A 22790-nucleotide genomic window follows, 5' to 3' on the forward strand; every position below is an offset into this window, starting at 1 on the left:
ATTCAGTGGTGAACAAATGACTTTGTGTCCTGTTGAGAAGGATACAAGGATGAACTATTCCAGAGTTTATAATCTGGAAGCAGACAGCAAATATTCCTAAAAGGCTGAGTATGTGGCCAGAGAGAAAAGGACCAGAGCTTCCCCTGGGAAACTTGGTTCATGTTTGGATTTTTCAGGCAAGATAACACTCAAATTACAGAAAAATAAAAGCACTCCTGCCAGGGTCCAGCCCTGGTGGATCCAGGGTAATTCGAAGGGGAGACGGAATCGGCGTCCTAGGAGAAAGCTATTTAATTAGAAATATAAAGAGAGATTAGAAAGGAATAGTGTAGTAGGAAATATTAGTGGAGAAAAAGAGGCTGAATAACTTGGTTTACGTGGAATACCAAGAAAACTCCAGGACAAAGAATTTGCACCACCTACGTAGGCCACAGGCGTCTTTCCATTCTCCCAAAGGAGAGGAGATACTGAGGCCTCCCCAGTCAGATCTTAGAACCCCAGGCAAAATTAGCAGGCTTGGTGAGTACCCACGCTCAGATGGGAATTCAGCCAGAAGGGGAAAGAAAGAAAGACACAGGGGAATCAGTCTTTCCAGAAACTGATCCGTTTTCTTTATTTTCAGGTTTGCTTATATACTTTTTGTTATACATAGGGATGAATATAGAGTCATGCGGGGTCAGCAGACCTGACCTTTATCAAAATCAGGTGCTTCATATAAAAGTATACAAAGGTCTTAGGCGTTTTACATCATCTTCTGGCCATGAGGCCTGCTGACATTTTATGGCCCTTTCTGATAATGGTCAGTCAACCAGAAAACTTATTTTTTCCAGGGGTGATTTTTTCTTAAACTAGGCGCTACCCTCTGAAGGTTCCAGATAAAGTTGCATTCCTATAGGGTGAGGGAGCAAGGGGTTATAATCAAGAAAAGGAATTTACTTACCTAAGGTTTAACATGATTAATATCAAAGGTTAATACTTATTTCTCCTATATGCTAGTTATTTTCATTATAATGGCAGGGAATATGGAGATTTAGCAGCAAATATTGGCCCAACAAATGAAAAGCCCCTTACCAGTATAATTTCTAATCAACCCACTATACTATACTAATAATTTTCTAACTTCTCAAAAGAGTCTGTATATAGAAAGTTTAAAGCATCTTGTGCCTCTCATGGTTGGGAGGCTGTAAACAATTACATGTGGCTGGACGAACCTGCTCTGGCAGGCTAGAGAACCTTCAGAGGAGTTTGTAAGTTGAAACACTCTAGTCACACCCAGGAACTTTTATTAACTGGAGCTGCAAGTTAACTCCTTCTCCGAGAGAGGTGGTGGGGGGTCAGCCCCCTGTAAAGTCAGAGGTATCGGTGAGAGCATAAAACAGTAAAGTAGGCACTCTGGTTTGGGGGTAGATGCTCGGGAACAGGGGGTCTCCTGAGGCTCGATCTCACCTTTGCGTAATGTTGAGCCTCCTTCCTTATGACCTTTGCCACGGGCGGAGTTCCTCACGCTGGCTCCCGGCACACTCCATTCCTCTTTTAAAATGAACACCAGGGCCTTTGAATAAAACATTTTGTAATCCCATACCAGAATTAAGCTAGTTTACTGAACTTAGTCATTTTCACTAAACCCACAAAGCAAGTTTCCAATCCCAAAGAAAGGCAATGCCAAAGATGGTTTGAACTACCATACAATTGCACTCATCTCACACACTAGCACGGAGAAGGCAATGGCAACCCACTCCAGTATTCTTCCCTGGAGAATCCCAGGGACAGAGGAGCCTGTTGGGCTGCCATCTATGGGGTCACACAGAGTCAGACATGACTGATGCGACGCAGCAGCAGCAGCAGCAGCACACGCCAGCAAAGTAATGCTCAAAATTCTCCAAACTAGGCCTCAACAGTACATGAACCTAGAACTTCCAGATGTTCAAGCTGGATTTAGAAAAGGCAGAAGAACTAGAGATCCAATTGCCAACATCCATTGGATCATAGAAAAAGCAAGAGTTCCAGAAAAACATCTGCTTTATTGACTATGCCAAAGCCTTTGACTGTGTGGATCCCAACAAACTGGAAACTTCTTCAAGAGATGGGAATACCAGACTACCTTACCTGCCTCCTGAGAAATCTGTATGCAGGTCAAGAAGCAACAGAACTGGACATGGAACAACGGACTGGTTTCAAATTGGGAAAGGAGTATGTCAAGGCTGTATATTATCACCTGGCTTATTTAGCATATGCAGAGTACATCATGGGAAATGCCAGGCTGGATGAAGCACAAACTGGAATCAAGATTGCTGGAAGAAATATCAATAACCTCAGATATGCAGATGACACCACCCTTATGGCAGAAAGCAAAAAGGAACTAAAGAGCCTCTTGATTAAAGTGAAAGAGAAGAGTGAAAACGCTGGTTTAAAACTCAACATTCAAAAAACTTAAGGTCTTGGCATCTGGTCACTTCATGGCAAATAGAAGGGGAAACAATGGAAACAGTGACAGACTTCATTTTTTTGGGCTCCAGAATCATGTCAGATGGTGACTGAAGCCAGGAAGTTAAACGACACTTGCTCCTTGGAAGAAAAGCTATGACAAACCTAGACAACATATTATAAAGTAGAGACATTACCGACAAAGGTCCATGTAGTCAAAGCTATGGTTTTTCCAGTAGTCATGTATGGATATGAGTTGGACCATAAAGAAAGCTGAACACCAAAGAATTGATGCTTTTGAACTGTGGTGCTAGAGAAAAGACTTGAGAGTCCCTTGGACTGCAAGGAGATCAAACCAATCAATCCTAAAGGAAATCATTCCTGAATATTCATTGGAAGGAGTGATGCTGAAGCTGAAGCTCTAATACTTTGGCCACCTGATGTGAAGAGCTGATTCACTGGAAAAGACCCTGATGCTGAGAAAGATTGAAGGCGGGAGGAGAAGGGGACAACAGAGAATGAGATGGTTGGATGGTATCACTGACTCAACGGACGTGAGTTTGAGCAGGCTCTGGGAGTTGGTGATGGACAGGGAAGCCTCATGGGGTCACAAAAAGGACAGGACTGAGCGACTGAACTGAACAAAGCAAATGTCATCCTAAAAGTTTCTTGGTTAACCAATACATAAAGGGAAAAAATCTGTTTCCCAAACAATTTAACTTATTATACAGTCCAAATACTCATTTCTGGTAAATAAATCAGTTCAGAAATTTACCCATGCCCTCCTGCCTGGGCAGCAGAAGTCTAGGTACTCATGATGTCATCTCCCCCTCTTTGCCACAAGATTTAATGCACCTGCTCTCCTGATGACTGGCCACTGTGAATGCCCAGCCTGACCCTACCCTTGCACTTGCTGTTCAAATTGCTGTCCAAAGAGAGAGAGAGAGAGAGACTATTAACCCCATAAACTGGCCTCTGCCCCTCAGAGGCTGGTGGCTGGCGGCAGAAAGCTGAGCTGACGCAGACTAAGGCGGAAGCCTGTTTCTAGCATTCCAGGGCAGCTGTGCCCAATTCCATGAAATGGTCCTGGGTTGAGCACAGGATGGGGAGTAGTTGGAACCTTGAGAGGCAGAATTATTCCTACCACCTGCAGATAGACCCGCAAAGGCCGCATTGCCCCTTTAACTGGGCCCCGTATCGGCGGCCTGCTTGGAGGAGAGGCCATCTGTGGGATAGCTATGCCCCATCCAAAGCTCCTTTCACTGGAGTGACCCGGCCCTGGTGTCCAGGTGTGAGGACTATCCCACCCAACCCATTTTACAGGTGAGCAAACAAGCCCTCAGGAAGGGTGGTCATAGATCTCCCCAGACTTATTAACAAGCTGCTGGGCCCCTCCCTCTTTGGCCCCCAGCTTTCTACCAGGGAAAGCCCTGAGCTAGGTGGGATTCAGGGAGACCCAAGGAGTTGCCTCTCTCGGGGTCACCTTTGGTGTGTCAGAGAGGGCTGTAAAAGGTCTCTAGATCTAAGGGCAGGAGCTTGAAAAAGCAGCCGGGGAAGTGGATAGAGACCTCACAGGCACAAGCCAGGCTGAAAAAGGAGTCCAATGATTTCAGATCCCTGGGAAGATGGGAGGAGGAGGCATCTGATGACCCCAGGACCAGCAGCTAGGAAGGGAAGCTAGGACCCTGGGGCCAGCAGCTAGGAAGGGAAGAGGATTGGTGGCAAGCTGTCCCCCACCAAGACGTCATTGGAGCCTGTGGGCTCAGAGCAGGGGGTGGAACCACTTGTTCAATAAATCTCAGGGCTGCCTGGCTAGGTTCTGCTGCTGCCTAGAAGAGCCACCTGCAAGAAGCCACTCCACCCACAGCCCTTCCCCAGCGAGTGAAGAGCCACCCTCCCCCAGGCTGAGGCTTGTCCAGATGCTGCTTCTCTTCCCCTTCCCAAGCCCCTCTACCCCAGCCCATGCCCAGAAAAGCCCCCTTTCCTTCATCTCTTGCCAGCAACACGATGCCTGTGCCCACTGCCCCTGGCGTGGCAGGGACAAAGGGTAGAAGCCCTTGGCCCTGTATCCATACACCCATTTCACATCTCCAATTGCCATGGAAGGAAGAGAGAGCAACTCACAAGGAAAAGGGTCTCCCAGCGGGGGGGGGGGGGGGGGGGGGGGGGGCCCGAGTGCCTCCACACTGCTGCCTGTCTCTTGGACATCTCCCCTACACCCTCTCTAATCTCATTTCTAGGATCCCTGAGGAAAGAAAAGGTAGGCCTGCCGTACTTGGGAGGGCCCACAGCTGGCAAAGTTGGGAGCCTCTGTGCCTCAGGGGTGTTAGGTAAAAGACAACCAGGTACACCAAAAAACGTCTAACGGGCTTTAATGGAGAAGCGCTCCCGGGCGGGGTTCCCGGACGGAACGGGGCAGGTCGAGGGAATCCGCACGGAACTGCGTTGGGAGTTTGTTTATATATGCAAGTCGCGAGGGATGGCTGGGCTAGTGGATGGGAGTTTGGATAGGCTGCTGGTTTGCGGCATTGTGAGCTGATAGGTTTCTCTATGCAGCTGAGGCGGCGCGGTTCATGCAGCTGGGGGCGGGGCGGCTTTAGCTGGCGGAGTGTGCTGTCCTTGGTCCCTGGCATCTGGGAGGCTCCCTCCGTTAGGGACTTCCCCCGCCGGCGGGGGAGAGGAGGGGCGGCCCATCATGGCCCCCGAGGTCCGACCTTACAAGGGGCTCTGAGAGGGAGGTGGCTTGTTGCGAGGAGCCCTCAGAGTCCAGACCCCTGTAGTCCTGGGATAAGAAGCAATAACAGGATGAGAGGAGAACATTAGTCGACAATAAAACTGCCCTAGAAGTGCACGTTGTCCAAGGGGACCCTGGAGGAAGAGGAAGGGGGTTTGTCTGGGAGTCAGACTCGAGTGCTGTCCACTGTCTGTGGGAGCAGCCCTGCTATGGCCAGCTTTGGGCTAGGCCTCCTGCTTCTGCTGCTGCTGACCACCCACCCTGGACCCTCAAAGGCTCAGCACTGGTCCCACAGCTGATACCCTGGAGGAAAACGAGCCTCCAGCTTACCCCGGGACCCTCAGCATCCTCCTAGGCCCCCAGGTAGGTGAAGAATCTCCCCAGCCTAAGTGGAAAGAAGAAGGTGCTGGTAGGGGTTCTTTCCCCTACCTCAAGCTTTGGGTGGGGGTGGGGGAAGGCAGGCTACAGCCTCAGTTCCCTTGTAAGAAAAGGTTCTGGGAACTGCAGCTCAAAGCCCAGGCCAAATTGCCCATACCCTCCCAAGTGATGCTCTGGCTTGGCCTGAGGACAGTGTGCCCTGGAAGAGCAGGACCATGACCCGGTGGTTCCTCCGTGGGAAGCAGCACCTGCTGCAGACACTGCTGGTAAGTAAAGTGGAAGGCCCCCACCCTTGGCCACTACAGGGCCAGCTAAGAACTGAGGGGGTCGGGGGATGATACACAACTGAGATGCCTCCTGGTACAGCTAGCTGTGGGCGCCGTTATCTGATACTCCAGAATTCTCGACAATTTATATATACTAACAATTTATGATGATATGACAGCAACAATTTATGATGAGATGCCCCGTGTCCCTGCTGTTGGGCTTCCCTGATAGCTCAGTTGGTAAAGAATCCGTACGCTCAATGAGCTAGAAAACCCGTACGCTGAATCCTCTAAGAGGCAAGGGGCAACGACAGGACGTGGGAGTCGCAAAACTAGCGGTTGGCCGATCCTGCGCAGAGAAGCCAAGCTGGGAGGGGAAAGAGAAAGAGGGAATGGCAACAGGAGGGGCGGAGAAGAGGGGGCGGGTAAAGTCACAGTTCCGCGGTCAGATGACCAGAACGTCCACTGGAATGACCGCCGCCCTCTGCAGACTGGACCCCGAGCGCCACGCCCCGCCGCCCTCCAATAAAGGTGTGAGACTCCTAAAGTTCTTGCATCGAGTTCTCTTTTTTCTCCTCTTCCTCTCACCCCTGCTGACACTTCTCTCTCTTTGTCTCCTCTCTCCCTCATCCCTACTCCCTGCACGGGAGCTGGAGGGATGCGAGTGGCTGACACGCGGGCGGGAGCCGACCCAGCCGAGGACAATAGCCAGGTTCCGGGCCGGGGGCGGAAGCAAAACTGCAGGCTCCACAGGGTGGGGACGGAGCCCGCGAACTACATGTCCCGTGGTGCCCCGCGGCAACTTCCGGGCCCCCATGATGCCCTGCGGAGTGCCGGAGGCGGGGCCGTCTCGCCATGCTGCGCGCGCTGAGCACCCTGGGCGCGCGGCCCTTGGGCCGCCCTCCTGCCCAGTTTCTGCTGCTCGCGCGCGGCCGAAAAACCCGCCACGATCCGCCGGCCAAGTCCAAGATCGGGCGCGTGGCGACCCCGCCCGCCGTCGATCCTGCGGAATTATTCGTGCTGACGGAGCGTTACCGGCAGTACCGCCAGACAGTGCGCGCCCTCAGGTATGTGTGATGGATGGGGAGGCGGCGCCCTCTGGCGTGTGTGTTAGGGCAGGCAGTTGAAAACAGTGCCGACCCTGGGCGCGTTTCCGTCCAGACAGGAGTTCGTGACCGAGGTACGCAGGAAGGTGCATGAGGCCCGGGCCGGTGTTCTGGCAGAGCGCAAGGCGCTGCAGGATGCCGCTGAGCACCGCGAGCTGATGGCCTGGAACCAGGCAGAGAACCAACGGCTGCATGAGCTGCGGTGAGTGGGGCAGGATGCGGGGCGGAGCCGCCTGACAGACCCCGAGACACCCAGCCACGCTCAGTCTGGGCCTCTCGCCCCTCCCAGGATGGCCAGGCTGCGGCAGGAGGCGCGGGAGCAGGAGCGGCGGCAAGCGGAGGAGGCGGCCCGGGAAGCCCGAGAGGCGGAGGCCTGGGCCCAGCTCAAGGAGCGGGAAGTGCTGCAGCTGCAGGTGGGCCGCGTCTCCAGAGGGTGGGGCTGCTAGACCAGCGCGCGGTGAGCGGGGGCGGGAGATGCAACTACGTGCTGAGCGAAGAGAGTAGCCTTGAGTCTTGAGAGGGGGCTCGCAGGTGAGGGTTTGGGAGAGGAGGCGTGCAGCGAGAGCGCCTGTCAAGTTGCCACTGCAGTATTCACGTGGCTAGACGGTGTCTGTGAGACGGCCTCCGCGTTTCCCTAGGAGTTTATACTTTGTCCTGAAGGTGAGAAAGTCACCGAAGCTTAAACGTTTTGGCGTGAGATAGCAGGTGTGAGACTTAAAAGCAGCAGGCCAACTAGCAGTGATCCAGAGAGAATGGATGAGGCTTAATAGAGGGAGAAGGACGATTTGAGAGAGACTGAGATACCTAGACAACTCTGAGACTGATTCCGCCCAGTGAAGTGTCACAGCTGGTGTGCCTGGGTTTTGGCCTAAGTGTTCAGGGAATGATTGTCTTAAAACAAGGTGACAAATCTGCCTAACGTTCCTCCACTGGAAGATCAGCGGGGCGCTCAGAGAAGACCTAGGCTCCAGACATCTTTCCTGCTGGAGAGCTGGAGCCCCTCCCTCAGTGGGCTAAAAGCCGGCAGGCTTGTTCTGGGGGCTCCCATTCAGCTAAATTTCTCTTTTCCAATTCAGTTCAGTTGCTCAGTCGTGTCCAACTCTTTGCAACCCTATGGACTGCAGTACGCCAGGCTTCCCTGTCCATCACTAACTCCTCGAGCTTACTCAAACTCATGTCCATAGAGTCGGTGATGCCATCCAACCATCTCATCCTCTGTCGTCCTCCCGTCTTCGATCTTTCCCAGCATCAGGGTCTTTTCAAAGGAGTCAGTTCTTTGCATCAGGTGGCCACAGTACTGGAGTTTCAGCTTCAGCATCACTCCTTCCAATTAATATTAAGGACTGATTTCCTTTAGGATGGACTGGTTGGCTCTCCTTGCTGTCCAAGGGACTCTCAAGAGTCTTCTCCAATGCCGCAGTTCAGAAGCATCAATTCTTTGGAGCTCAGCTTTCTTTATAGTCCAACTCTCACATCCATATATGACTACTAGAAAAACCATAGCTTTGACTGAACAGACCTTTGCTGGTAAAGTAATGTCTCTGCTTTTTAATATGCTGTTTAGGTTGGTCATAACTTTTCTTCCAAGGAGCAAGTGTCTTTTAATTTCATGGCTGCAGCCACCATCTGCAGTGATTTTGGAGCCCAAAATAATAAAGTCTGTCACTGTTTCCCCATCTATTTGCCATGAAGTGATGGGACCGGAAGCCATGATCATTGTTTTCTGAATGTTGAGTTTTAAGACAACTTATTCACTCTTCTCTTTCACTTTCATCTTTTCCAATAGGAGGACGCAAAAAACTTCATCACCCGAGAGAATCTGGAGGCGCGGGTGGAAGAAGCTCTGGACTCCCCCAAGAGCTACAACTGGGCCATCACCAAAGAGGGGCTGGTGGTCAAGCCACAGCACAAGGGCTCCTGAGGTCCCAGTGAGGACAGTACCCACCCAGGGACCATGGAAGTGAAGGGGTTGGGCCTGACCTGAAATAAAACAGTCGGTGTTTCTGATGAAGGAAAAGGTTCTGCCTATCCCAGTGCAAGCTTCACTCTGGGGCCTCAGCTCCTGCCGCTTGGTCAGAAGCTCCACACACACAGCACTGTATTCTGCCCATGTGCAACTCTCAGTAAAGCACCAGACCTGAGAAGCTTCTGTCTCATAGAGAAGCTTAGTCCCCTCAACAGCCAGGTTGTCTGCTGAGTATCCTCAGGATCAGTGGTTGGCATATTGCAGTCCTTGGACAAAATCTGGCCTATTGCTTCTTTTTGTGGATAAAATCTATTGAAACACAGAGACTTCCCTGGTGGTCCAGTGGTTAAGAATCTGACTTCCAATGCAGAGGATGCAGGTTCAATCCCTGGTTGAACTAAGATCCCACATGCTCAGGGCAACTGAGCCCCCGCGCTGGGACTACTTAAGCCCCTGCATTCTAGAGGTCACATGCTGCAACTGGAGAGTGCACTCCACAACCAAAGACCCCGCCTGCTGTAATGAAGAGAGTATATTGGAACACAGCCACACCTGTTCACTGACTGCTTTCATACCACAATGGCAGAAATTAATAGGTGCAACAGAGACTTTATGACTTGCAAAGTCTAAAATGTTATGATTTTTTAATTGAAATATTATTGATTTATCTGTTAGTTTCAGGTGTACAGCAAAGTGATGCAGTTTTATATATATATATACACACATACACACACACACATCTTTTAGGTTCCTTTCTACCATAGGTTATTACAGCATAATGAATATAGTTCCCTGTACTATACAGTGGCTCCTTGTTATCTATTTTATATATAGTAGTGTGTATATTTTAATCCCAAGCTCCTAATTTACCTCCCCTTCCCCCCATTATATGATTTTTTTTCCTGTATGTTGAACTTCCCCTACCAGGGGTTGAAGCCATGCCGCCTGCAGTGGAACCATGGAGTCTTAACCACTGGACCCCTGGGGGAGTCATATGACTACAGAAGTTTGCTGACCCTTTATACGGGGCTTTCAGGCTCCAGTCAGGTATCACCCAGTAACTGAAACATAAAGCAACCACTGACTGAAGACCTGCTCCTCCTTGACGCTGAATTGTGCTGGCCAGGGAGTGGTGTGCCCAAGAGAAGACAAGAAGCCCCCATTTGTCAAGTACTTGGAGCAAACGAATACTTGTGATTAAAGTTCACAAGGTTGAATAAGTGGGCATGTAGGTCCACGGCCCTTACTCAGAGGCAGGCCTTCAAAGAACATCCAGGATGAGGAAGAGAAATACTTCTCTGAACCAGAACTTCTGTCCCTTTGCCACCATTCACCAAACACCACCAGAGGGAAAAAACAATCTCCCTAACTCCCACGTTGTAAATAGGGCCTGAGAACCTTTGAGGGAAAGTGGGTAATCACTCACATTCAGGTAGGCAAGCGGCTAATAGAGGTATAAGCAGAGGACCTAGGACTCAGTCCCTATCAGGGCACTGCACCGTTGAGGGCAATGGCCTCCCTCAGGCTGATCAATAGCTCTTCTCTTCCCTGGCACTGAGCACAGGCACAGCGTGGTGGGGCCCTGGATTTCAGGTTCTCAGTGCAATTTCTAGGGTGAGGGCTGATGGGCACACGTTGTGGACCAAGATTGTGCCCACAGCCTTGAACTTTGAGGAAACCTTTGGTATACTTTCACATGGGACATTGAGCCTGTTGGGGGAAGTTCAGTTTCATTTTGGACAAGTCCATGGTCCTCTTATCAGGATCCAGACAAGCCTTCAGGTACAGGAGAGTGTCATACCTTCTTGAATCGGACTTTAGGCCATTTTTCCTTTACTAGTGTCCTGCGTATAGGGCTGTAATTCCTTATTCACTGCTGATATCAGCATGTCATGCAAAGCTACCTGTAAACCAACCTTGAACGTTTTCTTCTCCATCCACAGCCATCTCATTGGTTTAGGTACAAACAGGCAGTTTAGTCAGAGAAGGAAATGGCAACCCACTCCAGTGTTCTTGCCTGGAGAATCCCAGGGACGGGGGAGCCTGGTGGGCTGCCGTCTCAGGTCGCACAGAGTCGGGCACGACTGAAGCGACTTGGCGGCAGCAGCAGCAGGCAGTTTAGTAACTTGAGGGTTAACTCAGGCCCAGTCTCATCCGCACCTGGATCTAATGGATTGTAGACTGCTGCTAGGTGCCCGGGTAAGCTGTCGTGTCACACCCAGCCCACGTTGCAGATATATGTGTCCCACGAAAATGCCTAATCGCCAGTAGAATCCTGATAGGTAACCGTGGTCTCCGATTCTTGACCTCAAGTTGCGGATTCAGTTTGTATGTGCTGCAGACAATGTGAACTTGTATCGCGTAGAGAACCTCTTGTTTGCGGCCCCACTTGTGAGGAGTAGATTCGAGGTCTACCCAATAAATGCATGTGAAGCACAATACCCAAATGTAAATGCTTTCACCAAGATTTGAAGAGGTCTACAATGCAGTGTAGAGAGGGTAGGGGACGAGTAGAACCTGTGTTTGACTTGGGAGAGGTATGCTGACCCCCAGAGCTTTGCTGAGTGAGCAGTTTTTCCCCAGGCGGTCTGGTGGTTAGAACTTTGCTGTGGCCTGGGTTCAATCCCTGGTTGAGGTGATACACTCTGCCGGGGTGCTATCCTACTGCTGTATTGCTGGTAGTAATCCAAGTGGACAGAAAAAGAATGAACTTACATGAGTGGGTGCCAGATGCCTCCTTACACTGTTCCATCAAGGAGACCACCTAGGCCTGAGTAAGCCTAATGCCACTCCCCCATATTTTTCCAGAATACACAAGATTTTCTCTGTATCCACTATCAGTATTCCCAGAAATCTCTGGGAAAGTTCCCCCTGAACTTAACCCAGTGATTATTTCCCCAACAAATACTGAAGTGATATGGATACCTAGGATCCAAGCCTAGCTGATTGCTGAAATCCAAATAGGAAATCAAAAGTGATATTTGCAATCCCAATTCTTGAGACAAGCAGGCATTTCTCTTGAGGGGTGCTTTGATGACTGTTTCCTCAGTGCAGGTAAGTGCATATAAGCTATAAATGTGAACATCCATATTAAAAAACAGCATTGTCAGGATAAATTCGAAGTGCAGTTTACAAGGCCTTGAGATAAACCTGTAAAGAGGAACAGCATCCTGCCACAGGGCCCAACTAAGTGACATGAGGAAGGGCAGGGCTGCATAATCTCCGCCCTCAGCAGTACTCTGCAGTGACTGTGCATCAGTGACGCTCAGTAACCTCCACCGTTCTTTGGCATTTTCCCCTCACTGAGGGAAACGTCAGATTCACGCTCTTTTTTTGAATTCTGGCTACTGGAGGAGAAGATGGTCTGAGTGGGGCTTTGTGTCTGACGTGTAAACGTCAACCTTGGCTGCTGCACCTTTGCCTGTCAATGCCAGAGCCGAGCTGCACGAGCGCGCCGAGCTGGTGCTGCTGCTGGGACTGCAGTCTCTGTGCAGGAAGGCGTGCAGGAGCCACAGCCGCGACTGCTGCTGCAGCTGCCCAAAGTGCCAGAAGCGGAGGGGAAGTGCGCATTTGCCCTTTCTCTGTCCTTAGATCTTGCCAGTGACTCCCGCGTTATTGTCATAATGGAAGCCAGCTGTCAAAGAAAGCTGGGAAATACGTGCAGGCCTCCAGCCTCCTGCGGAACTGAAAGCTATGGACGAGTAACTGGTGTGTGCGTGCTCTGTCGCTAAGTAATGTCTGGTTCTTTGTGATCCCATTAAGTGTAGCCCACCAGGCTCCTCTGGCCATGGGATTTCCCAGGCAAGAATACTGGAGAGGGTTGCCATTTCCTTCTCCAGGGGATCTTCCCAACCCAGGGATCGAACCCAAGTCTCCTGCATTGGCAGGTGGATTCTTTAAGCACTGAGCCACTAATTACTAGAGAAATGCAATCAAAATTACAATGAGGGATCACCTCATACTGATCAGAACAGCCATCATCAAAAGGTCTACAAATAAGTCACTTGGCTCATCGTAGGCCTTCAATAAATCATTATTCCCTCACATTTAAAAAATCTACAAATAATAAATGTTGGAGAGAGTGTGGAGAAAAGGAAACCCCTCCACCCCCTACACTGTTGGTGGGAATGTAAGTTAGTGCAGCCACTATGGAGAACAGTATGGAGTTTCTTTAAAAAAAAAAAAAAAACTAAAAACAAAGTTGCCATATGATCCCACTCCTGGGCATATATCCAGAAGAGAGGAAAACTCTCATTAGAAAAGATACACACACCCCAATGTTCACAGCACTATTTACAATCGCCAAGACATGAGCAACCTAAGTGTCCATTGGCAGATGAATGGATAAAGAAGATGTGGTATATATATATATATATATATATATATATATAGTGTCTGTGTGTGTTAGTGGCTCAGTTGTGTCCAATTCTTTGTGACCCCATGGACTGTGGCCTACCAGGCTCCTCCGTCCATGGAATTTTCCAGGCAAGAATACTGGAGTGGGTTGCCATTTCCTTCTCCAGGGGATCTTCCTGACCCAGGGATGGAACTTGGGTCTCTCACATTGTGGGCAGACTATAGACTGAGCCAGGGATATCATATATATATGGTTTCCATTATATATATAACAACATCTATATATGGGTTCTAATATAGATATTGCATTATATATAATGGAATATTAGTCAGCCACAAAAAAAGAATGAAATAATGCCATTTGCAGAAATACGGATGGACCTAGATATTATCATCCTAAGTGAAGTAAGTCAGACAAAGATATATTATATTAATTACATGTGGAATCAAAAAAAATGATACAAATGAACTTATTTACAAAACAGACCCAGACATAGAAAGCAATCTTATGATTACCAATGGAGAAGGATCAGGGGAAGGAATAAATTGAGAGTATGGGATAAGCAAATACACACTGCTGCTGCTGCTAAGTCACTTCAGTCGTGTCCAACTCTTTGCAACCCCATGGACTGCAACCCACCAGGCTCCTCCATCCATGGGATTTTCCAGGCAAGAGTACTGGAGTGGGTTGCCCTTGCCTTCTCTGAAATACTCACTACTATATATATAAAGCAGATAACCGACAAAGATCCATATAGCACAGGTAACTATATTCAGTATCTTGTAAAAACCGATAATGAAAAAGAATACAGGACTTCCCTGGTGGTTCAGTGGTTAAGAATCCACCGACCAGTGCAAGGGACAAGGGTTTGACCCTGGTCCAAGAAGATTCCACATGCCTTGGGGCAACTAAACCTGTGTGCCACAACAGCCCACATGCTGTAACTACTGAAAACCACGTGTCTAGAGCCCATATTCTGCAACAAGAGAAGCCACCACAATGAGAACCCCATGCACAGCAACTAAAGAGTAACGCCCACTTGCTGTAACTCCAGAAAGCCTGCGTGCAGCAACAAAGACCCGGCACAGCCAAAAATATAAATAATGTTATATATATATAAAGATATATATTTAAATATACAAATATATATATTTATAGTTGGCCTTCCCTGGTGGCTCAGTTGATAAAGAATCTGCCTGGGTTGGGAAGATCCCCTGGAGAAGGAAATGGCAACTGACTCCAGTATTCTTGCCTGGAAAATCCCATGGATAGAGGAGCCTGGCAGGCTACAGTCCATGGGGTTGCAGAGAGTTGCACACGACTGAGCGTCTGAGCATATTATACATATGCAAAGAACAAAGGTTTGATCCCTGGTCCAGGAAGATTCCACATACCACAGGACAACTAAGCCTATGTGCCGCAACTGCCGAGCCCATCCGCTGATTTGGATGTATATGTCTGAATCGCTTTGCTGAATACGTGAAACTAGCATAACATTGTACATCAATTATATGCTTCAATAAAAATAAATAAAAAGTATATAGCCAAAAACAGCAAATTGCTGGTATTTCAGTTACTTCTGACCTGGCAAAATTTAAGGTTTTGCTTTTGGATGATTTTTGCGAGTAGACTGCTCCAGAAGACTAATTTGGGGATGACTTGAGCTAATTGGGTCACACCTTGTGGCTTTCTGGACACTTTTGTGAATTTATTAGAGAAATAAAGAATCTCCAAGAGATAGAGTGTTTGCATGATTGCCTCCCTCACTGCTTCAAGCCAGAAATCGATATGAATAAATTAAAAATAGAGATACACCGTGAGAAGCTACATAGCTTAGTGGTAACGAACCTGGGGCAGTCAGCCTGGATTTGAAGCCCAGCTCCCCTTCTTAACTACTTTGAGTGTTTTGAGGAACATTTCTTAGTCTCTCTATTCCTCAGCTTCCTAAAAGTAAAGTAGAAATAATACTGATACCTGTAAGATTGTTGTGAATAAATGAGACATTCATGTAAAGCTAAGTTCAGTGCTTGGGGCTTGGTGCTCAATACATGTTAAATACTATTTTTAGTGAAACTAGAGAATGACCTCAAACTCATACCATGAACTAAAATAATATGGTGATTCCTCAAAAGAATTATATGCCAAATACAGTCAAACTGAGAATCAATTCCTGGAGGAAATTCAGATCCACTCTGCAGCTGCCCATGTGGCCAGCAGAGGGCAGCCTCACCAAGACAGTGACAGGGCCTTCAAAAGTTGGTAAATTTGACTACATTTTTTACAAAGAAATGACAAAAGAAAGGGTATCAGAAACATAGGTAGCTGTTCTCTCAGTTTGTTTCCTCTAATATCACTCTGTTTCTTAAATCAATTGCTTTCTGTGCGTTTGCGTTCTGCCTCTATCTCTCATTTGAAAGTAAGTTGCAGCCATCATAACTCTTCATCTCTAAACACAAACATATATGGTTTCAGAATAAGGTCATTTTCCAAAATAACTATGACATTATCTACCCAAGAAGTCAACTCTCCATTTCCCCCTCTTTCCAGCCTCTGGCAACTACCATTCCACTTTATGTCTTAAATTTGACTACTCTGTGTAGCTCATATAAGTGAATTCATACAAACTCATACAGTATTTGTCTTTTTGTGACTGGCTTATTCACTTAGCATGACGTCTTCAAAGTTTATCCATTTACATCACATGTCATAATTTCCTTTCTTTTTTTTTCGGCCGCGCTGTGGTGTGGGGTCTTAGTTCCCTGACCAGGGATCAAACCTGGGCCCTGGCAGTAACAGTGCTGAGCTTTAACCATTGGACCACCAGGGAATTCCCTCCTACCTTTAAAGCAAAATTTGCACTGATCATTGAAATACAGTGGTATTCCTTTGCATGTATATACCATATTTTGTTTACCCATTCATCCAGCGGTTGCTTCCAATTTTTTGGCTATTGTGAATAAAACGTTGATATGGATATGGGTATGCAAATATCTCTCCAACATCAAGCTTTCAATTGTTTGGGATTATATACCCTAAAGCAGAATTGCTGGATTATATGAAAATTTAATTTTTCAATTTCTTGAGGATTCAACATACTGTTTTTCATGGCAGCTGTACCATTTTACAGACCCACCAACAGTGCAGAAAAGTTCATTTATCTACATCTTTGCTAACACTTGTTATTTCCTCTTTTTGTTTTTGCTTGTTTGGTTGGTTTTGATAGACATCTTGAGGTAGGAGATAGATGGGCTCCAGGTTGGAAATACACTATCAGTGATCCTCCTCTTTACACAGTGGATTACATCTTCCTTTGCCCTCCTTCATTTTGTACTCCAAACTTGGCTGTTAGTCCAGGTATACTTGAATTCTTAATTACTCTTCCCCCAGGTCAGATAAGGCTCTGATAAAGTAGTTTCCCTTGAGGGCAGGCTTTTGTTACAGACAGTGCTCTGAGTGTATTTCAAAATGGTTACCCAATTTTTTTCCAATCTTCACTATGATAATGGATGGAAAAACTCACAAAACCTTAAGGGCCTTCCATAAATCTTGTCCTGAGGCAGGAGGTAGACTCCTCCACCCCTCTGCCCCCGCCCCCACCGCCTCCACGGGTAAAGTGATTGGAGATTCATTCCCTGTGGACCAAAATTCAAAGATGAGAATCAGTTCAGTTCAGTTCAGTTCAGTTGCTGAGTCGTGTCTGACTCTTTGCCACCCCATGGACTGCAGCATGCCAGGCCTCCCTGTCCATCACCAACTCCCGGAGTTCACTCAAACTCATGTCCATTGAGTCAGTGATGCTGTCCAACCATCTCACCCTCTGTCGTCCCCTTCTCCCGCCTTCAATCTTTCCCAGCATCAGGGTCTTTTCCAATGAGTCAGTTCTTCTCATTAGGTGGCCAAAGTCTTGGAGTTTCAGCTTCAGCATCAGTCCTTCCAATGAATATTCAGGACTGATTTCCCTTAGGATGGACTAGACTGGTCTCCTTTCGGTGTGCAGGCTTCTCATTGCCATCGCTTCTCTTGTTGTGGAGCACAGGCTCTAGGCACGTGGGCTTCAGTAGTTATGATGCACAGGCTTACTTGTTCCAAAGCAAGTGGAATCTTCCTGGACCAGGGATTGAAACTTTGTCACTTGCGTTGGCAGATGGATTCTTTATCCACTGTGCTGTCAGGCGAGTCTATGCTCCTTGGTTCCTTCTCGTCACAACAAAGTGATGGACATTAAAGCCCTTGGCGCATCACAGCTGTCGGGTCTTGGACAGACCGTGTTATAGCTCTTAGACAAATCAGTGTTACAGCTCTATTTTACTTAGAAAATAGCAAGAAAATCCATCCTCAAGGGGTGAGGGCATGCCAACCCAAAGATGAGAAGAGAGTGGGGGAGCGCGCCAGCATGCGGGAGAGAGAGGGCGCGGGTGCTTTGGCTTCTCTTTTTGTATGTTTTTCTTCCTCCCCCTGGGCCTGCCCTATGTAAATTGGGCTAGCCAGGAGTGCTGTTTGTTCCACCTGAGGTCCTCACTCAGGTCCTCGGACCTTCCTTTGACCTTCCTTTGTTCTATTTTTGCGGGCTTTTCCCTTCCTTGTCTTTTAGCCACCGCCATTCTGGACTCCTGTTTCCTATTCTAACTAAGGCAAGTGGAATCTCCCTGGACCAGGGATTGAAACTTTGTCCCTTGCATTGGCCGATGGATTCTCTATCCACTGTGCCACCAGGGAAGTCTGATTTTAGTTTTTTTAATGTTGAGTTTCAAGCCAGCTTTTTCACTCCTCTCTTTCACCCTCAAGAGTCTCTTTAGTTCCTCTTCACTTTCTGCCATTCAAGTGGTATCATCTGCATATCTGAACATTGATATTTCTCCTGGCATTCTTGATTTCAGTTGTGATTCATCCAGTCTGGCATTTCACATAATGTACTCTGCATATAAGTTAAATAAGCTGGATGACAATACGCAACCTTATCATACTCCTTTCCCAATTTTGAACCAGTCTATTGTTCCATGTCTGGTTCTAACTGTTGCTTCTTGTCCATCAGCTGATGAATGGATAAACAAAATGTGGTTCATCTATGGACTACTTCTCAGTAATACAGAGGAACAAACCATTGACACACACAGTCACTTGGATGAGCCTCAACAACACAATGGCAAGTTAAAGAAGCCAGACACAAAAGATTACATACTGTGTATGGTTAAATTTATAGGAACTTTCTAGAAAAGTTGAATCTATGTCAGTAGTTTCCTGGGGCTGAGGGTAGGAACAGGGAGTAATAGCAAACAGGTATGAAGGACTTCTTCCTAGAATGGAAGCATTCTAAAATTGGATTAAGGCAATGGTTGCATAACTGTTTACTGTAATAAAAATCATCAAATGCTGCTGTTACAATGGGTGAATTTTATGTTGTATAAATTATGTTGTTGTTTTTTTTGTTTAGTTGCTAAGTCGTGTCTGACTATTTTGTGACCCCATGGACTGTAACCAGCCAGGTTCCTCTGTCCATGACATTTTCCACGCAACAGTACTGAGTGTCTTATCATTTCCTTCTCCAGGGGATCTTCCCAACCCAAGGACTGAACCCACATCTCCTACATTGGAAGGAGGATTCTTTACCACTGAGCCATCAGGGAAGCCCTGTATAAATTATACTTTATTGAAGCTGTTTAAATAAAGAAGTTCCAACTTTCATGTCAAACAGCATTTGCACATCTGATTATTTCCTCCTCCTTGTGATCCTGTCATCATACTCTTGTTTTCTCCTATCTTACTTGGGGTTCAAATCACTCCCCCTAAGCCGTCTCACTCAGATCTGTGCCTTTAAATATTGGTACTGATGATTTCCAGATTTACATATCTGCAGCCCAGTCCTCTCTTTTAAATTCCAGATTCTAAAACCCAGATGCCTGCTCACTCTCCTTGGGTGTCTGATGAGCATCTGTTAGTCCACACTAAGCTTCATCCTTCCCACTGCTTGACTCCTTTTTTCTTGTCCCACCCATATCCAACCCATCAGCAAACCTCAGTTGGTACTTTCTTCTAAATACATCCAGAATTGGGTCACTTCGACCCCCATGCAACCTGCCACCTTGGTCCAGCCCACCATCATCCCTTGCACGGATTGCTGCAGGAGCCTCCTCTTTCCTGCTTCCACCTTCTCCCCACAGCCTTTCTGCAACAAGATATCCAAATTTGTGCTAATAACCTGTAAGCTGGATCACATAACACCTCTTCACATCACTCCGCTTCTCAGAACCCTCTCTGGTTTCCCATTTCATTTGGTCCTATGTGACCCAGGCCCATGTGACCATTCCGACCTCAGGACTCAGTCACTCCACTCCAGTCCCACTGGCCTTCTTGCTGTTCCTTGAACACGTCAGACATTCCACCTCAGTTCTTTTGCACCTGCTTTTTTCCCTGCCTACATAAGTCTCCCTCCAAAAGAAAGTGACAGGTCCGACATAAGAATTCTAAAATGGCCCTGGGATTCCCATCCCTGGTACCCCTATGTGTGCATGCATGCTAAGTCACTTCAGTTATGTCCAACTCTTTGTGACCCATGGACTGTAACCCACCAGGCTCCTCTGTCCTTGGGATTCTCCAGGCAAGAATACTGGAATGGGTTACCATGCCCTCCCCCAGGGGATCTTCCCGACCGAGGGATGGAACCCTAGTCTCTTACATCTCCTGCATTGACAGATGGGTTCTTTACCACTAGCGTCACCTAGGAAGCTCCGTGTATCCACACCTTTGCATAATCCCCTCCTGTTGCATGCAGGTAGGACCTGTAACTTTCTTCTAGCCCACAGAAGAATACAGTAAAAGTGTTGTGAAGTCACTCTGATGATTACACTATAAGCTAAATATGAAAGGATTTTGCAGATGTAATTATGGGCCCAATTATCCAAATTCAGTTCAGTTCAGTTCAGTCGATCAGTCGTGTCCAACTCTTTCCGACACCATGAATCGCAGCACGCCAGGCCTCCCTGTCCATCACCAACTCCCGGAGTTCACTCAGACTCACTTCCATCAAGTCCGTGATGCCATCCAGCCATCTCATCCTCTGTCGTCCCCTTCTCCTCCTGCCCCCAGTCCCTCCCAGCATCAGAGTCTTTTCCAGTGAGTCAACTCTTCGCATGAGGTGGCCGAAGTACTGGAGTTTCAGCTTTAGCATCATTCCTTCCAAAGAAATCCCAGGGTTGATCTCCTTCAGAATGGACTGGTTGGATCTCCTTGCAGTGCAAGGGACTCTCAAGAGTCTTCTCCAACACCACAGTTCAAAAGCATCAATTCTTCAGTGCTCAGCTTTCTTCACAGTCCAACTCTCACATCCATAGACAACCACAGGAAAAACCATAACCTTGACTAGACGGACCTTTGTTGGCAAAGTAATGTCTCTGCTTTTCAACATGCTATCTAGGTTGGTCATAACTTTTCTTCCAAGGAGTAAGCATCTTTTAATTTCATGGCTGCAGTCACCATCTGCAGTGATTTTGGAGCCCAAAAAGATAAAGTCTGACACTGTTTCCACTGTTTCCTCACCTATTTCCCATGAAGTGATGGGACCAGATGCCATGATCTTCGTTTTCTGAATGTTGAGCTTTAAGCCAGCTTTTTCACTCTCCTCTTTCACTTTCATCAAGAGGCTTTTTAGTTCCTCTTCACTTTCTGCCATAAGGGTGGTGTCATCTGCATATCTGAGGTAATTGATATTTCTCCCGGCAATCTTGATTCCAACTTGTGCTTCTTCCAGCCCAGTGTTTCTCATGATGTACTCTGCATAGAAGTTAAATAAGCAGGGTGACAATATACAGCCTTGACATACTCCTTTCCCTATTTGGAACCAGTCTGTTGTTCCATGTACAATTCTAACTGTTGCTTCCTGACCTGCATACAGATTTCTCAAGAGGCAGGTTAGGTGGTCTGGTATTCCCATCTCTCTCAGAATTTTCCACAGTTTATTGTGATCCACACAGTCAAAGGCTTTGGCATAGTCAATAAAGCAGAAGTAGATGTTTTTCTGGAACTCTCTTGCTTTTTCGATGATCCAGCAGATGTTGGCAACTTGATCTCTGGTTCCTCTGCCTTTTAGAAAACCAGCTTGAACATCTGGAAGTTCACGGTTCACGTATTGCTGAAGCATGGCTTGGAGAATTTTGAGCATTACTTTACTAGCGTGTGAGATGAGTGCAATTGTGCGGTAGTTTGGATAATTTGGTAATTATCCAAATTAATCAGTTTGATTTTGAGTTCGAAGGTGATCCTGCGGCTGGCTTAATCAGGTGAGACCTTTTAAAAGAAGGTTGCTTGCACTTAGAGACTTGAAGCACCAAAGACTCTTTCTTTCTGTTGCTGGCCTTGAAGATGCAAATCGCATGAGTTCTACAGCTGTAAGCATTACATTATGTCAACAATATCCCAGACTCCAGAAGGGAATGCAGCCTGGCTGACACCTTGACAGTAGCCCTGTGATCCAGAGGGCCCAGCTGAGCAGTGCCCAAACCCACAGAAACTGTGGGATAATAAGTGGATACTGTTTTAAGCTACTAAATTTGTGGTCATTTGGGACTTAGCGATAGAAAACCAGGCCACCCTCAGATATCCATGTGGCTTCTTTCTTGCCTCCTTCAAATGTCAAGACGCCACCTTCACAAAGAGGCCTAGGCTGAAGACTTCAGGAAAACTGTGATTTGCCCCCGGCTTTCCTCCACAGCACTTACCACCCCTAACCTACTGAAATATGCTTATTGCCTCTCCTCTTCCACTAGGATATAAGCCCCTGAGGGCTGGGATTTTTGTGTTTGGTTCACTGGTATTTCCAAGCATCTGTCCTGGGGCCTGGTGCATCTTTAGATGACAGTTGTTGAACAGATGAAGGAACGCCAGCCCTGTGGGGGCCATGAGGCCAAAGTAATCTCTGTGCATTTGTTAACTTGGGTGAGGTCAACGTCCCCACAGGGCAGGCGGGAGGACTTTCTGGGGCTGCCTCCAGGGTCGAGCCCTTGGCCTTCTAGACCAGTCATGTCAATGAACTGATTTGGGTGAGAAACAAGATCAGCTGCTGACTGATAGTCCAGGCCAGCTTGACCTGCTCAACTTGGCAGCCTCAGCACCCTCCTCTAAGAGGGTCAGCAAGAGTGCAGAGGAGGCTGCCTCTCTTCCATGAGTGACAATGATCTCATCTTTTCCTCTTGCACACTGAAGTCCCCAGAGAGCAGAGTGAAATGAAGTCTAACATGCAAGATGCTTATTACCCCTGGAGAAGGAAATGGCAACCTGCTACAGTATTCTTGCCTGGAAAATTCCATAGACAGAGGAGCCTGGTGGGCTACAGTCCATGGGGTCTCAAAAAGTCTGACATGACTGAGCAACTAACATATACATGCTTATTACCAAGGGTCCTTGGGACACACATCTGTGAGAGGGACGGGCTGGAAACAGAGCTAGACAGAGAGAGAACTTCCATGCAGGCCTCAGTTGACCCCACAAGGCTGTCCTAAGCTGAATAGTCCTTCAGAGTTGTCCAGCATTGGGCCAAAATGGACCAGTCATTGAATATGGGCCGCTG

The 22790-nt window shown here is 47.5% G+C and overlaps 1 protein-coding gene across 1 annotated transcript; it reads left to right on the forward strand.

Moving 5' to 3' along the window:
• The first annotated feature begins 5152 nt into the window (after positions 1–5152).
• Positions 5153–8928, forward strand: MRPS26 (mitochondrial ribosomal protein S26). The gene is made up of 4 exons (XM_040247812.1): positions 5153–6869; positions 6964–7110; positions 7198–7321; positions 8695–8928. The coding sequence occupies exons 1-4, from the start codon at positions 6658–6660 to the stop codon at positions 8827–8829; spliced, it is 618 nt and encodes a 205-aa protein (XP_040103746.1). The 5' UTR covers positions 5153–6657; the 3' UTR covers positions 8830–8928.
• Positions 8929–22790: the final 13862 nt, after the last annotated feature.

Source organism: Oryx dammah, unplaced genomic scaffold (assembly GCF_014754425.2).
Source record: "Oryx dammah isolate SB20612 unplaced genomic scaffold, SCBI_Odam_1.1 HiC_scaffold_10, whole genome shotgun sequence".
Taxonomy (NCBI): domain Eukaryota; kingdom Metazoa; phylum Chordata; class Mammalia; order Artiodactyla; family Bovidae; genus Oryx; species Oryx dammah.